This window comes from Podarcis bocagei (assembly GCF_964188305.1).
Source record: "Podarcis bocagei genome assembly, chromosome: 9".
Classification (NCBI taxonomy): Eukaryota; Metazoa; Chordata; class Lepidosauria; order Squamata; family Lacertidae; genus Podarcis; species Podarcis bocagei.
The window spans coordinates 19,354,819-19,372,065 of NC_138134.1; the positions used below are offsets into that span (position 1 = coordinate 19,354,819).

The window sequence follows — 17,247 nt, forward strand, 5'->3', positions numbered from 1 at the left end:
ATTGAGAGTGGCCGCCCAGGCAGAGGGCCTTCTCGATGGTGGTGCCCGCCCTGTGGAACGCCCTCTCATCAGATGTCAAGGAAATAAACAACTATCTGACTTTTGGAAGACACCTGAAAGCAGCCCTGTTTAGGGAGGTTTTTAATGTTTGATCTTTTATCGTGTTTTTAATATTTGTTGGGAGCTGCCCGGAGTGGCTGGGGAAACCCAGCCAGATGGGTGGGGTATAAATAATAAATAATAATAATTACTACTCACACACACACATATATACACACACACACACACATACATAAGCACCAGCAGCATCTCTAGTTTCTCCCCTGCCTTACCTTTCGTTGTGGTTGATCAGGCGTTGAAACAACGACAGTGTTGCAAATCGACAGAGCGATGAAGAATTCAGCGATGTACACTATCTCTGGCGTTAGCCCAACCGTCTCAGATATTGTATAGGATTTGAAAGTGATCCTCCTCAACTTCATTTCAAGGAGTTCATCTGGCACAACATCAGTCTCCTTGTTGGTCAAGCGAAAACAAGGACGGTAAGGTACTCGTCAAAATTATCTTCCCTCTCCCCCAAAGGTCATATAGCAATGACGCCAGCTTTTCAGAAATTTTGTTCATTCATAACTCAAGTGCGCAAGCCAGTTCTCTAGCATTTCGAACCGCCGACCTTCTGATCAGCAAGCCCCAGAGCAGGGGTAGGCAACCTAAGGCCTGTGGGCCAGATGTGGCCCAATCACCTTCTCAATCCGGCCTGCGGATAGTCCGGGAATCAGCATGTTTTTACATGAGTAGAATGTGTGCTTTTATTTCAAATGCACCTCTGGGTTATTTGTGGGGCATAGGAATTCGTTCATTTTTTTCCTTTCCAAAATATAGTCTGGCCCACCACATGGACCGACCTGCGGTTGAAAGTCTGCTGACCCCTGCCCCAGAGGCTCAGTGGTGCCTGCACACATATGCATGAATAGGTCAGCCAGAAGCCCACACACAAGTCCCGCATAGGCTCAAGGAACACACTTACAATTGGGCTGCTGAAGGCCATTTGTGTCGTGCGTGATATACTAGTTGGCAAGGCGGAGCTGGAGCTAAACAAGTGGCTCAAAGACTTTGTACTCAGGAAATGACCCGATTTGCATGTGGAAAACCTTGACGGACGCTTCAAAGAGGAATATGAAGTGCGTATTCCTTCTTCATCTTCTTCATCTTCATAATCTAGGTATGATTCTAGCCTCTTAGCTAGACAGACAGAGAGAAAGAGATTACCCACATGATTATTTAAAGTAAAATAATGAATCTATGACTGGTCCCATATTCTCAACCCAAGGAATTCAATGTATTTATTAGTTATACCCCCACCTTTCCTGCATCACGGAGCCTAAGGTGGTACAAAATAAACAAATAAAGCCATTATGAGCAGCAGCTATGTGCCGCACGCCACTTGCCGCTGGTCTTTGTATTATGACCTTCGAGATACTCAACTGATCCCCCATTTTAGCAGTCCCAAGTCAACAGCGAAAGCAAAGACAAGGAATTCCTTGTCCTAGTGGACTTCCTCCCATAAATCATTCAGTCGTACCTTGGTTTTCAAACAGCTTAGTTCTTGATCATTTTGGCTCCCAAACACCGCAAACCCAGAAGTGAGTGTTCCGGTTTTCGAACTTTTTGGGAAGCCCAACGTCCGACACTGCTTCCGGTTGAGTGCAGGAAGCTCTGCAGCCAATCGGAAGCTGTGCCTTGGTTTTTTGAACGTTTTTGGAAGTCAAACAGACTTCCGGAATGGATTTCGTTCAAGAACCAAGGTACGACTGTATTTGGCATTTGACGTGGGGAGGGGGGGGAGTCAAAACTCAGATCTACAATCAAGGATCATCTTCCATTTGCCAAGTTACAGAATTACGAAGAGCTGCAAAACAAGAAAAACAGTGACTTCCCACCTCTATTTTTTTCTTTAATAGCGGTCAGAAATATTCTGACGTGATCATAATATTCAGGTGTTGGGTTTTTTAGCCAGAACTCAGGGGAATGGAATTTCCTTCCCTTTTAGAAATTAAATAAATTGTTGTTGTTGTTGTTTTGTTGTGGGATGGGGAGCTGGAACGGATACACACCCAATGCCAGAGCCAAAACAACGACAACAACAACATTATTAACCCCACCCATCTGACAGGGTTGCCTCAACCTCTCTGGGCAGCTTCCAACATATATAAAAACACAAAATCCACTTATATCTGTAATCAATACAGTTGTGGCCATTTCTAATCTGGATCATTGTCTGCTTGAGTTTATTAATCACATCTTACATTTAGACACTGCCCAGGGTGGGGTGGGAAGGCACTGTAGATGGGTCCACAATAAACAAACAAACAAACTAACTTCAGAGTCAGTTCCCCCACCTTTTTCTCCAGAAAAAAGCACTGATAATATTTATATGATATGTGCTTGAATGCACATTTTGCTGCATGCATTTCCTAGCAGTATTACTGAAACTTGTACACAAAGCTTTCCAGAGTTAAATTTCCGGCGTTTGCTTGTTTGATTTCAAATAATTTCCCAATGTGCCACTGGAGGGCATCGCCGTCTTCCTAAATGAACAGCCTCAGATACACCGGCCAGTTTACATGGGGACATGACATGAGTCATCCTCCGTTGTCATGGATTTGGTTTGTGATTTCATGCAGATTTAGGCCTTGCTGCTTGAAAGGGCAAACTTCTTCAATGATTGCTGCAGAGCTAGACCGATTTATAAAGTACATCTAGTACATGAACGAGCACAGCTTAATTTACCCAATACAAGCCTTACTGATAAATATGTATATATATGATTGAATGGATGAAAACCTGCAATATGCATGTTTACAGTTTCGTTTCTATGGTGCCATCCTAATCAAGGTTTTATGAATTTCCTTAGCATGCACAGGGCCCCAACGGCAAAGCAGTCTGAGCCTGCATGGGATAAAAAGGCATACTCCATTTTTAAAAGAATTTTGTGTTTACAGGCCCAACATGCCTGTTGCTTTCTAGCACATCCTTTTAGACAGACTACAAGTCATGAACACAGAACATGAAAAGGTGGACTAAAAAGTGGACTACTACAGAGATGCCACGGGGGCTATAATAAGATGCTCGTAACTGGCTCCCAATACATTTCTGAGCACAAATCAAAGTGTTGGCGCTGACCATTAAAGCCCTAAACGTCCTTGGCCCAGTATACCTGAAGGAACAGCCCCACCCCCATCGTTCAGACCAAATACCAGTGAGGTCCAGCTCCGAATACCTTCGGGCAGTTCCCCTACAGCAAGAAGTGAAGTTACAGGGTACCAGGCAGAGGGCCTTCTTGGCGGTGGCACCCTCCCTGTGGAACACCCTCCCATCAGATGTCAAGCAGATAGAACTCCACAACTTTTAGAAGACACCTGAAGGTAGCCCTGGATCAGGTAGTTTTTAATGTTTGATGTTTTATTATGTTTTTACCGTATTGACCTGAATATAAGTCTCACTCCTCCCCCCCCCCAAAAAAAAATTCAGACTGTGAAAAGTTAAAGTGCGGCTTAAATTTGTGACCTTACAAAAATGGGCTTTTACGATATCGCTGCTGAAATAGACATACCACAAAATGGAACGGGTGTGGAATTTTTTTTCTTTTACCCCCTTGAATTTTAAAGGTGCAGCTTATATTCGGGTGTGGCTTATATTCAGGCCAATACGGTATATGTGTGGGAAGCCGCCCAGAGTGGCTGTGGCAACCCAGCCAGATGGGTGGGGAACAACAACAACGAGACAGTTGATACTGTTTAAATGTATAGGACAGAAAGCCAAGCTTTAGGCACTTCCAAAGCATTGCATACGCCCAATGTGATTTTTAACCACCCCTACACCCACAAGAACAGCATGCTTGATCTGTTGGACACTGCAAACGGCTTCTGTTATCCCCAGGGGGGCACTTCCAAAAGTCCCACTGGACACAAGGAACCAGTAGCGGGGTTCCTTCGATTCAGACTAGAGGCAGTGCAATCATCAGCGGTGGAGCAAGCCGATCAGGCACCTGGGGTAGGGCGTGTGCCCAGAGGCGGGGCCAGCCACTTGTGGGGGTGGGGTGAGCAAGGGCAGGACGCTCCGTGGGTCCTCCAAGGAGTCTGCCTGCCTCCTCCCATTCAGCTGCCCTACAGCTGAGGGGGACGTGGTGGGCGGATCATTTGGGGCAGCGCGGAGCCTGCGGGAACCCAAGCTACCGCGTCACTCCCAGGAGTCACTCCCGCTGCAGGCCCTGCTGTGAGTCCAGCATTTTGTCACCCCCCCTCAGTGGTGACACCCTGGTCAGACCACCCCCACACCTCCCTTCCTCTGCCCTTGGCAATCATGTACACACACATGCAGAACTAGGGGTCAACAGCCTAAACCTTAGCCTCTTTTACTCAAGGGGTTAGTAACACTGCTTGCAGTATTATTTCCTTCCAAGTAAGAATGTTAAGGAATGCAGTTTCCTAGACTGTTGGGTCTAGGAAAAAAATAACAATTCAGAAGTATAGCCCACTGGGGGGTTTCCTTCCAAGACTACCGTAGATTCCGGCATATTAGACGACTGGGCGTATTAGATGACCCCCCAAATTGGCAGCTGCCAATTTGGGGGTTCGTCTTATAAGCCCAGTCTTATACACTGGGCAGCAGCGGGCGGGCTCTGTGCCGGGAAAAAGCCATACCCGGCGTATAAGATGACCCCCGACTTTTTAACCTATTTTCTGGGGTTAAAAAGTCGTCTTATACGACGGAATCTACAGTACTTGTAGAATTGCAGCCTTAACAAAGTGCAATCTTTTGCGCTTAGGTGTAAGCCAAGTATGTTTAGGATTGACGCCTGAGACTGCAGTCCTGGTACAAAAGCAGCTTTCTCCCGCAGCCTTACCGTTCTCTTTGTGACCGTATTCCATCCCTGCAATGCTGCATCTTCGGAAAACCATTTTGTTCTCAGTGAGGGTTCCGGTCTTATCAGAGAAAATGTACTCAATCTGCCCAAGGTCTTCGGCAATATTCAGCGATCCACACCGGATCCCGGTGTCCGTCGGTTCATGGTACAAATCAACATCATTCCGGATAAAATAGATTTGCCCCAATTTGACAAATTCAATGGAGACATAAAGAGAAATCGGGATCAAAACCTGTCAAGGCAAGAAGCGGATTTAGTATGGCTTGCTCACGAGGTCAGATCCTGCCCTCAACTGCACCAGAAAACGAACCCGAAATCCTAAAATGATGGGGGTGAGGTTGATCCGACAGGGATCACTGAGACTCGGCGGAATGAGACCCGTGACTGGAGTTGGCTAGCGGAAGGGTGTATCTTGCTAAAAATCAACAGAACGGAAGAGGAACAGTATGGCGTTATCAAAAATAAGTCACCCTAGACTAACCACATCTGCTGTTTCGATAGTTACTGGTTTGGCAGACCATGAGAAGGCTGTGGGCATAGTGTATCTTGATTTCAGCAAATCATTTGAGAAAGTCTGTCATGGGCTTGCCAAGATTAATGTTAGGTTAACTCACAGGCGGTTGTACAACTGCACCCAACTACTGCTTGTTAATAGTGCTACATTAACTTGGATAAAGGTCCCAAGTGAAGTGCCACAAGGTTCTGTAAGTGACTTGGAAAAGGATGTAATATCATCATCATCATAAATTTTATTTATACCCCGCCCTCCCCAGCCAAGACCGGGCTCAGGGCGGCTAACACCAGGTATAAAAACAATTGATTGAAATACAACTTAAAAACAAGATTAAAATACAACATTAAAATGCAGCCTCATTTCAGTAGAAACTCATATCAAAAACTTTTTTGGGGATGAAAACGTCAAGTCTTCACCAAGGCCAACTATCCAGACTGGTCCTACATGAGCCAGAAAAAAGCAAGGGAAGTCCCCAAATAGGAGTTCCATCACAGAAGGAGAAAGGAAAAGGGAAAGAGGGGGAGGGGATCAAGTTGATTCCAAGCCAAAGGCCAGGCGGAACAACTCTGTCTTACAGGCCCTGCAGAAAGAAATCAGATCCTGCAGATGTTTATCAGATCCTGTAGCCAGATGTTTATCAAAGCTGGGACAACCAGCTTGGCAGTAGACAGAACCAGGATTAAAATACGAACTCAAGACTGTTACCCAACTATGATGTAGGTGTCTCCCCACTAATGCGGGGGTTACATTCCCAGGTGGTACATGTAGACGTGAAATCACATACAGTGGGGAACACCGTTTAAAAAGCTTGTCAACATCATCAAAACCTCTGGGAACCCTTGAAAAACACTATTAAAAATGAGACTGAAAGGTTGGTGCAAATGCTCCTGGATTGGTAGTTGGTTTTTCTGCTCTATTCAGGCCGTTTTTGCCCTTTTTTGCAGTTAAAATAGATTGATTTAATTATTTCCCAGCACTGCACATATACGCGCGGGAGTCAAACACACGTAAGCGAGGAGACCTCTGTATATGCAAAGTCCTAGCTACAAAAGAACAACGAAAACAAGTAGAGAATGTATAAAAGATCTAGGCCAGGGATTACCATTGTGGTGTCATCCAGATGTTGTTGACTATGAAACTTATAGGTGATACAGCCATCATTCCTGCCCATTGGCCATGCTGCTTATGGCCAACAGCAGCTGTAGTCCACAACATCCCAAGGGCAGCCCATTGGCTAATCCTGATCTAAGCATCTCAGCCGATCCTAAGTTGACTATGAGCCACCCGTATAACATGAGTGCTGAAAAAACACTAATCCAATTTTTGGCTGCTTTTCCAGAAGCACAGGGCTCAGATCATAAGAGGCAGTAGTTCTGTTCTATTTATAATTATTATTATTTCTGTACTTCTCAGTTGCATCCAGAGTACTGCCTCTAGGTTCAGTGCGCCACATTTTAAGAAGGGTGCGGAGAAACAAGGGGGCGTCCAGATGGTTTGATGGCCATATGTCAGGGAAGTTGCACCTTGCATTACAGATCCTGCACTGAGCAGGACTAGACAAGCTCCAATGTCCCTTCCACAGTTCTACAATTCTTAAAAAAGAAGAAGCTCTGGAACACACCTACTAAATTCAAGTTACTTTGGCTTTCTAGTACAGTAGTATTACAGAACGCAGCACCAACCAAACCACGAACTTACCTGCAATAAAATTATCATTGTCCAGAACATAAAAAACGCTCCCATTGCTGGAGCAATTTGCTTCCCGCTACTATAGAGAGGTGGGTCTGGATGGGCACCTAGCCAAAACCCGTGACCTTTTTAAAAAGAAGATAAAGAATCCATTAACAAAATCAAAACTATGAATGGCACTGCGTTCCAAGGCAGTGACCAGAGTAGTACAGGCTTCCCCAACCTGGTGCCTCCTCCAGAAGCTTTGGACAACTCTCGTCAGGCCCTGCTGATCTGGAGGGCACCAGGTTGGAGAACGCAGACAACAAAGTTATCAATCAGCTTCTAAACTGCCCTGGCTTTATATTTTAAAAATCATCTAAAAAATAAGCTGATGAAGGTTGCAATCCTATACATAAAAGTAAAGTTACAGATAGGTAGCCGTGTTGGTCTGCCATAGTCAAAATAAAAAAAATTCCTTCCAGTAGCACCTTAAAGACCAACTAAGTTAGTTCTTGGTATGAGCTTTCGTGTGCATGAGCTTTCGTGTGCATGCACACTTCTTCAGAAGAAGTGTGCATGCACACGAAAGCTCATACCAAGAACTAACTTAGTTGGTCTTTAAGGTGCTACTGGAAGGAATTTTTTTATAAAAGTAAAGGTAAAGGTACCCCTGACCGTTAGGTCCAGTCGTGGACAACTCTGGGATTGGAGCCGGCATTGTCCACAGACAGCTTCTGGGTCATGTGGACAGAATGACTAAGCCGCTTCTGGCGAACCAGAGCAGCACTCAGAAACACAGTTTACCTTCCCGCCGGAGCAGTACCTATTTATCTACTTGCACTGACATGCTTTCGAACTGCTAGGTGGGCAGGAGCAGGGACTGAGCAACAGGAGCTCACCCCATCACGGGGATTCGAACTGCCAACCTTCTAATCAGCAAGTCCTAGGCTCTGTGGTTTAGACCACAGCGCCACCCGCGTCCCTCAATCCTATACATGCTCCCTTGTTAAAAAAACCCTCACTAGATTCAGCATGACTTTTTTTCCTGAGCAAAAATGCCTCAGAGCACATGGTACTATTAACTTGCTATACTTTCAGAAACCTATAACACATTCAGATGCTGTACATTTAAAGCAAACATCCCCCCCAAAAAAGAATCATGGGAATTGTAGTTTACCCCTTCACATAGCTAGGATTCCTGGCACCCTTAATGTACTACAGTTCCCAGGGTTCTTTGGGGCAGAGCTGTGCGCTTTAAATATACGATGTGGGTGAAAAATCATGCAAGGCTTGTGTTATTCACTTTATTTATACACCAGCAGAACAATAAAATAAGTGTTCGAGATTTCAAAGCAACTGCAGCTATATTTATATCATCTGATGCCTGGTGATAGCAGGAATCAAACCTGGGAGCTTCTACAGGCAAAACATGTGCTCTACATGGCAAATGAAGCCAGTGATAGTTTCATAGCAGCCCCATCTGCATTATACACTGAAAGCAGAATCAGGCATTCAGCAAAGAACCCTGGGAAATGTAGTTTGTTAAAGGTGATATGAGAGTTGTTAGGAGACCCTTATTCCCCTCACACAGCTGATTTCCTAGAGGTCCCTGGGAAGAGGGACTGGCTGTTAAACCACTGTGAGAACTGTAGTTGGGAACAGGGGCCTCCTAACAACTCTCAGGACCTTTAGCAAACTACAGTTTCCAGGATTCTTTGGGGGAAATCCGTGACAGTTAAAAGCAGTACAAGACTACTTCCAATGTATGGTGCGCATAAAGGTAAAGGGACCCCTGACCATTAGGTCCAGTCGTGGCCGACTCTGGGGTTGTGGCGCTCATCTCGCTTTATTGGCCAAGGGAGCCGGCGTACAGCTTCCGGGTCATGTAGCCAGCATGACTAAGCCGCTTCTGGCGAAGGAGAGCAGCGCACGGAAACGCCGTTTACCTTCCCACCGGAGCTGTACCTATTTATCTACTTGCACTTTGACGTGCTTTCGAACTGCTAGGTTGGCAGGAGCAGGGACCGAGCAACAGGAGCTCACCCCGTCACAGGGATTCGAACCGCCAACCTTCTGATCGGCAAGTCCTAGGCTCTGTGGTTTAACCCACAGTGCCACCCCGTCCCATGGTGCGGATATGGCCAGTGTAAACCATACAACTAAAAATGGCACTTCAGAATAGAGCTCTCCATAAACGGGAGTCAAATAGAGGCCGCTTAGCATGCAGATCGAACCCCTATTGTCCCATCTGCAGTGTTGAAATAAGAATCGGTTGCCAGACTGGTCAACTTCCGTGCATGGAATCCCAGTGGGGAGAGACGCCATTTTGCTTTTCACCTCAGGCAACGTAAGGTCTTGGGACCCCCAAAAAAAATAAAAAATGCTAAACTCCATTAGAAAAACCCTTAAAGCATAGAGTCCTAAACAGACGTATAGAGAGAGAATATCCTATTTTGTAGAGTGGATCTTAACTCTTCACTTACCCACGGCCCCTATAGAGCACATCACAACTAGAAGCAGAACACACCAGATGATGTCTTTGTTTACGCTCTTCTCTAGCTTACTTCGCTTGTACCGAAGCCCTGTGTTGTTTAACATTGCCTTGGTTTCGTGACCTTTCGACAACACAAAACACGTCGGATCTTTTAATGCAAACTGAAACAATTAAAACTGTTCCCCGCCAAGGATAGACACTGGTTGTGATAACTTTTGCAAAGTTTGGCACCCGAGTTCCATGATGCTTACTAGATACAAATGGCCGCTTGGACTGGAGAAGGGTGGAGGAAATCCCAAGGGCCAAAATTCCTAACTTGGACGCCAGATGGAAGTTACACAGAGTCAGCATATAGCCAGCCAGGCATAAATCAAAGCTGCAGAAGGCCTGTGCTAGCTTAAGGAAGTAGTTTGAGTTAAATAATGGGCTGGGGAGGAAGTTGCTTCTGCAGCCAGTCACACTGTGTCATCTGTGCCAGACTGAGGGCTTTCCTTGGGCTTTCCAGTTGCCTATCGCTACTCCCATTTGACCAAGAAGTAAAACAAAAACAAAAACCTGGAAGCTATGCAATTAGGGGCAGGCTCTGTTCCCGGTGGCTCCTTGGAAAGAGGGCATTTTTGTTTATGGTGCCCTAGTTGTCAAACACACACACACACACACACACACACACACACACACACACTCTCTCTCTCTACAGGGAGGCTAGCCTAGAGCCTAAGACGTTAACGTCTGTTAGATGCCTGGCAAAATCCTTTTTATTTCCCAAGGATTAACAACTTTGCAGTTGTTGTTTTTTTAACCCACTATGATAAAATTATAGCACTGTGCTTTTTATTGCTGTAAACTGTTTTATGGCTATGAAATGCCCAGGACATTTTGAACTGGAGGAAAGCACAGGAATTTTTAAATATTGATCTTTATATAAAGAATTCTGTGGAACAACCGGGAGGAGGGGAAATTGATGTGAGGAGATACTGATTTTAGGAGCCTTTGCTATTTATTGGACCTCCCTTCCAACCTTCATTTGGCATCATAATGGATTAATCCTCTATATTTAACAGTTACACCCCTAGAATAGCCTTTATCGCATGAAGTATTAGGCTGCACCCAACCAAATCCTTAGAGCATTATTTTTATTATTACTTATTTTTTATTAAATTTGTGTCCCACCCTTCATCTGTAGATCACGGGGCGGCTTACGACGTAAAATTACAATATGAAAATAATTAAAACACATAGCAAAAATAAAAACGATGACGAAGCAATAATCCACCCTCCCATTTAAAAAGGGCATCAGATATCAATCAGCCCCAAGGCTTGGAAGAAGAGGAATGTTTTTGCCTGGCGCCTAAAGATATGTAATGAAGGCACCGGCCGAACCTCCCTGGGGAGAGCATTCAATGCGAGTAGAATCCCCTGAAATTCATTGGCATAAATTAGCTGTGTCTATCATTTCAATGGGTTTACTCTGAGTAACGTTGGGGACAACCCTTTGTGTTTTGCCAGGGATGGCAATGAACGGCTTCATTTCTCAGGCCGTGCAAACCAGCGACATCTAGCCAGGACACTGACCTGCGTACACCACAATGCCAACAACAACTGTTGTATTTCTGATGGTGCATCCTCTCATCAGCAAGTTGTCCTTGCTCAGGCCCACTCGTTCATTATCTGGGTGCTCCCTGTAAAGACAAATCCAGGTGTGATGGTTATTTGCCTAGAGACACTCAAGACACACTCATGTTCACAAAGGCTCCGCAAACACTGCCAACACCCACGGACAAGACATTCAAAAGAATATATCCTAGAGCAGTCTTTGACAACCTGGTGCCCTCTAGATGCTGTCAGGCTGCACCAGCTAGGACTGATGGGGCTTGCAGTCCAACCTGTGTCCGAAATTAGCCAGACACCAGGCATATTTTGCTTTCAACCACTTGCAACCAAGTTGAGATGCCTGGGTGCTAGGACATTGCCACCATCTGGGGATCATTGGATCTAGACTGTTTTCATCAACTGATACGCCACCTTGTAGAATTCTATCAGCTATAATTTATCTGCACAAACGGAATGAATTTCTGGAACCAAATGGCTTTTTCTGTGCAGCCTGAGCAGGAGCAGAGACCGTCAAGATAAAGAGGGCGGAATACAACAAAATATATGTGGACTGTCCCAGGATCAAGTGAACTTCTTTCAGTTCTCAAAGTCGTTAACCCAGTTCAAGGCTGCCATCTGAACTAGAACCAGAAGTTCAACTGAGAATCAATCACAGCCAGTCCATCATTTGAAAAACAAGACTTTAGAGCTCTTGCCCTAAAACAGCAACTAAACATTCCGCTTTTGTGACTGCAACCTTGGCTTAAGGAGCCACTTGTTGCCTAGATTATATATCTGATTTTCAGCAAATTTGGAAGACACCAAGTTGGTGAAGGCTGTCCTAGAGCATCTTGCCTGCGTTGTAAACATCTCCAAGTGAAGAGTCTTGGTGTGTTTGGGCTAGTGATTGAGAGGAAAGCCTGACAAGGGCACTTTCAGTGCAATCCCTCATTGGTGTTTGAATTGTAATACAGTGGTACCTTGGTTCTCAAACGTAATCCGTTCCAGAAGTCCGTTCGACTTCTAAAACATTTGAAAACCAAGGCATGGATTCCGATTGGTGCAGGCGCCCTGGAAACAATAGCTGACAACCGCATCTGACGTTCGGCTTCCGAAAAACGTTCCAAAACCGGAACACTTACTTCCAGGTTTTCGGCGTTCAAGAGCCAAAATGTTCGAGTACCAAGGCGTTCGAGAACCAAGGTTCCACTGTAAATCAAATTCATTGGCATACGGTGTCAGGCCGTGATACAAATACTTTGATAATGTAGCCTAATAATGTAAAGTTGCTAATAAGCTTTCCAACTTCAAGCTGGGAGCCTCCCTTGACTCTGAAGCCGAGGGCTTTCCATGGGACCAAGAGCTTGCATAGCTGGCAAACAAGATTTGCCAGGAAGCCACTTTGACAAACGAGTGAAGGCCCAAAAATTCATCCGTGAAGGCAATCTACTGTCAAGTCACATCCCATAACCATTTGTGCCTTCCACCCCAGTCACCTCTGCGAGGAGAATAATCAACAGCCAGAAAGTGGCTTGGTATGGCCTGGAGACTGCTAGCTGCTGCTCTTCACTTTAACACGAGTGCTATAATATTTTATCAAGCAGAGAGAGCAGACAGAGCTTATCCCAAATTACTTACATAAACCCCCGAAACCTGGTAAGATCATTGTTTGGCGCCTCACACTCTATCTTGCTTGCGAAATTTTCCGGATCAACTTCAGTTTCCTAGATACAAATTTGGGGGGGGGGGAGGGAGAGAAGGGGGGGAATGGAGCTCAAACGTGGGATGCAGCAACTTCGTTAAAGTAATGAATTATCGCATCACTTCTTTGCATGCCTATCTAGGCTGGTTGGCATGACAACCTGAGGTAAAAATCCAGGTACTGCTAAATCTAGATTCTCAGAGAACTGAGCAGGTTCACAGGAAGGCCTGCTTTCCTGCTTATTGGCTGCATCCTAGGTAGAAAGAAAAAGTAAAACCCACTCTGAGGTGACTGAGAAGAGTCTCTTGAATGGCTGAAAAAAGGGCAGAAGTTGTTGTTACAGATCTCTGCCAGTGCTTATCAGAGGGAAAGAAAATGGCTCAGACAGACCCAAGGCCTCACTTGGTTTAATCAAGCCCCATATGCCACATAAATAAGACTTGGTTGGTTACTTTATGACATCGTGACAGAAATGTAACTGACAAATAAGCACTGAGAAGGGATAGAGATGTAAAATTTCCGGAAATTTTGAAGCCATGAGAAAAAAAAGTCCCCCCCCCCCCATAAAAAACAGAAATTTTGGAAAAACTGAAGAAGAAAAAGTTCAGTGTGGAGTAGTTTTACAAATTGTGTGAAACACAGTGTACATAAAAGTATCATGCTCACAATAAAACAGGTAACCACCCCCCTTTCCCTCAAAAGCAACAAAAAAAGCAAGAAACCATCGACATAAAAAATAATCAGATTTGACCCTTAGCACCAACAGCAAATAAAGTTAAGGTCCACCTCAATATTTAAGCTCCATAGAAGATCTACCCTTTGAGTAGTGCTTTTAAAAAAGAGAGAGAAACAGAAGACACAACATATACACACAGTTTATTGTATCTCATTTCCTTAACTACTGCTATCATTTTCCATTTCTTCTTCCTCTTCCTCTTTGTCATTTTTCTCGTGGAATTCTAAAAAACGGAAAAAACCCAGTCCCCCCCCCCATTTTTCTGGTTTTTTTTCCAGGCCTTCCCATCTCTACTCAAGGACAGTTGGGGAAAAGCATGAGGCAATTTTTTTGCATGCCAGGCCCAGAAGTAACCAACATCCAGTTACTGAAGAGTAAGTTGCACTAAGGCTCAAACTCTGTTTGAAAGGAAAAGGAGTGTGTTTTTTTTAAACTGAATTTGTTATTATATATTATAAACCGCATGATGGTAAGAGAGCTTCTAAACAGTTTACAAAAATATACAACAGAACATTAAAATGATTGATAAAACACAGTTAAAAGCGAGTATTTAAGAGTATTCAAAATATGACTAAAGTCAGCAGTGGTTAAAAGGAAGTAAATCGCATGCAACTTCTATGTGTTCAGATGGGCTGGCCCTAACAAAAAGGTTTTGAGCAGTTGCTGGAAAGAGTACAGTGAGAGTACAAAGAGTACGATGGACACCTGCCTGGTGTCCATCGGCAGGGAGCTCCAAAGTGTGGGTGCTGGAAGGACTGGAGGGACAGAAAAATTGGGGGGGGCGACAGGTTGTGTTTTTTTCAAAGCGTTTTTTTCCAGGAAAAAATGAAAAAAAGTGTGCGGAATATTCAAACTATATCAAACTTCTTTTTTTTCAATTTTTCCAGGGAAAAACGGCTTTGGAAAAAAGACCCCCCCCCCATTTTTTCCAGGTCCTCCCATCTCTAAGAAGGGAGAAGTTTTTATTTTTAAGGTAGAAGAGTCTACCTGTTAGTGACTCCTTTGACTATCTATCTAGTCATTGCATATGACTATTTATTACATCGTACTCTCCCCTCCCCAGTATATAGAATACTTCTCCCTCAGCCACTGTTCTCCCCTCTGTGAAAGAGGATATATTAATAGTGCATATCATAATTGTAGGATAAATCACCTGCATGGAGAGCTTCTTATACAACAAGAGAACTAATAATGAGGAACATTCTCAGCTGCAGTGAATGTCCAAATTGTGGTGAATGTCAACATTCACCAAGGTGTGTGTGCCTTTGTGTGTGTGTGCAGTGTTTTTTCTAGAAAAAAAGAGGTGCCGGAACTCACCACGAACAAATCCCTTGTTCTCTTATAATGGTAATGGCAATGGCACCAACCTGACAGGTGCCGGAACTGAGTTCTGGCTGGAAAAAAAAGCCCTGTGTGTGTTTCTGGGATGACATTGTGAATCACAAGGGTTGATGCCAGAAGGAAGAAAATTGGTGTTGTTTTTCTGTGTGTGCTGGGAGGAGAGGTATCCTGGAGATAGAATGAGTAGAGCCAGGAGTCCGAAATCAGTACAAAGAGCACTGTCAAAAACTACTGAAGTTTATAGGATTCCCCCTGATATGGATTATACACAGACTTTCTCCCAAGAAGTGCCCATTTATACCTGCTCGCCAAATCCTCTCACAACCTGTCTCTGTTTCAGGTTGGTCTCTCCATCAAGGCTTGATGTTTCAATGTGACAGATCCCATCTCCATCACTAGTATATATCAGCACCATGTCAGCGGGAATCTCCTCATTACACAACAATCGGATAAAATCGCCAACTTTAACATCTTTCCAGAACTTCTCGACATATTCCTTTTTATTTCTGGGGAGGGAAAAAAAGGGGGCGGGGTGGCAAGACCCATTTTTTTTTTAAAAAAATGATAAAACGAAATACAAAAAGCAATAAACCACCATGCATTTAAAAATCCATCCGTTTCTCAAGGAAGTAAACAAAAGCATTTATAAGGCAGTCAATTCAATTTTGACTTTACATGTACGTAGGAAAATCTGATATTAACAGTCACATCTAACTATGCATGTTCGGAGTATTTCCTGGTATAAAGAAATTCAAAAGTGTTAATGTTTTAAACCTTTTAAAATGAAGTCTGGATTGTCTGTAGCTTGCACACAATAGAGTTTCATTTAGGTAAGGCTCTGACCATGTGTAGCCACAGGGGTCAGCAAACGTTTTCAGCAGGGGGCCGGTCCACTGTCCCTCAGACCTTGTGTGGGGGCTGGACTATATTTTGAAGGGGGGAAAATGAACGAATTCCTATGCCCCACAAATAACCCAGAGCTGCATTTTAAATAAAAGGACGCATTCTACTCATGTACGAACACGCTGATTCCTGGACAGTTTGCAGGCTGGATTTAAAAGGCGATTGGGCCAGATCCGGCCCCCGGGCCTTAGTTTGCCTACCCATGGTGTAGAGTCTCTGTGTGTGTTTCAGTAGCATTGCTGTGACACTTGACTCCCTCTTGACATTAACTACCTCTGCAATCCACACAAAAGTCACTGTTGTGAATACATAGTGGTATATACAGAGTTTGATGTACATGGCTACATTTGAACGAGGCAGCACCTCAAATTTCGCCATGTGAGATTACAAGACAACTCCTGCAATTCTCCAAACTAACAGGATTTTTCTGGAAACAACTAACGCAGAAATGAGTGCTAAACTTCTGCGAGATACCGCTAGATTTCCACAAGTGGCTTTTGCATAATAAAACGTGTAAATTAGCAGGTAAGGAAACATTGAGAAAGCAGAAGAATGTGCCGCAACACTCCCCCCATTAAAACCATCTCTGGTCCCTTACAGGAGGCCTCGCTCAAGGTCACCCTCTACTGGCAACTAGACACCAGTCAAGCTGGCAAAAAAATTATCCGTCCCTCCCTCCCTCTGCTTTTGATTGATTTTAGAAGGCCTGTGGAAAACTTGGTTCATTTATTCACGTTTGGTGGGAATGCCCCCATGTTGAAAAACTTTTGGAACGGAGCATTCCCCTTTAGATCCAGTAAACACTTAATGGTAAATTTACCTGGAAATTCTGAAACTGTCTATCTCAAGTATCTTCTTGAAGATAAGACAAATGATATTACCCTGGCCATAGCCAAATTTCTCTCAGAAGTACTAAGAATTCGAAATCAACATGCTCCGGATAAATCCACATAATGACCATCTTGGAATCTTTTATTGTATTCCTGCTGTATTTTGCTTTCAAAACTGCCTTGGTGGGTCTTTGGACCCTAATAAAGAATATATCTATGTCCATTACATCCACAATCACAGGCCAACCCCTTCCTCCAAATCCTGCCTTGGCCCTGCTATCTTTGGACATAGACTTGGGCTCCACCACAGAGAACTAGTAGACTTCTTACTGACCGTAACACAATTAGGGATAGCTCAACAATGGAGGAACCAGAATGAAATACCCCTGAACATATGGGGAAATAATATCTGGCATACAGCAATGTTTGAGCATCTCGCCAGACACGGAAGAGCAATTATAGAGGCATAACGAACAGAGACATTTTCCAAGAAACGTGGACCCCTTTCTTTATGTTAATGACCAAAATCAAGACCTCGT

General features: G+C 44.2%; 1 protein-coding gene across 22 annotated transcripts in view; it reads right to left on the minus strand.

Moving 5' to 3' along the window:
- ATP10D (ATPase phospholipid transporting 10D (putative)) overlaps nt 1–17,247 on the minus strand; it is a 63,969-nt gene that overhangs the window by 25,497 nt on the left and 21,225 nt on the right. For all 22 annotated transcript variants that reach the window (XR_014011730.1, XM_081208699.1, XM_081208681.1 and 19 more), the window contains 8 exons: nt 15,277–15,481; nt 12,835–12,920; nt 11,179–11,285; nt 9,596–9,727; nt 7,140–7,255; nt 4,907–5,159; nt 1,028–1,242; nt 333–515 (listed from right to left, as the gene is read on the minus strand). Coding sequence is in view for 21 of the 22 variants with exons in the window: in XM_081208699.1 (XP_081064825.1) it covers nt 333–515; nt 1,028–1,242; nt 4,907–5,159; nt 7,140–7,255; nt 9,596–9,727; nt 11,179–11,285; nt 12,835–12,920; nt 15,277–15,481 (1,297 nt within the window). In the remaining variant the exon portion in view is untranslated. The remainder of the gene's footprint in view (nt 1–332; nt 516–1,027; nt 1,243–4,906; nt 5,160–7,139; nt 7,256–9,595; nt 9,728–11,178; nt 11,286–12,834; nt 12,921–15,276; nt 15,482–17,247) is intronic.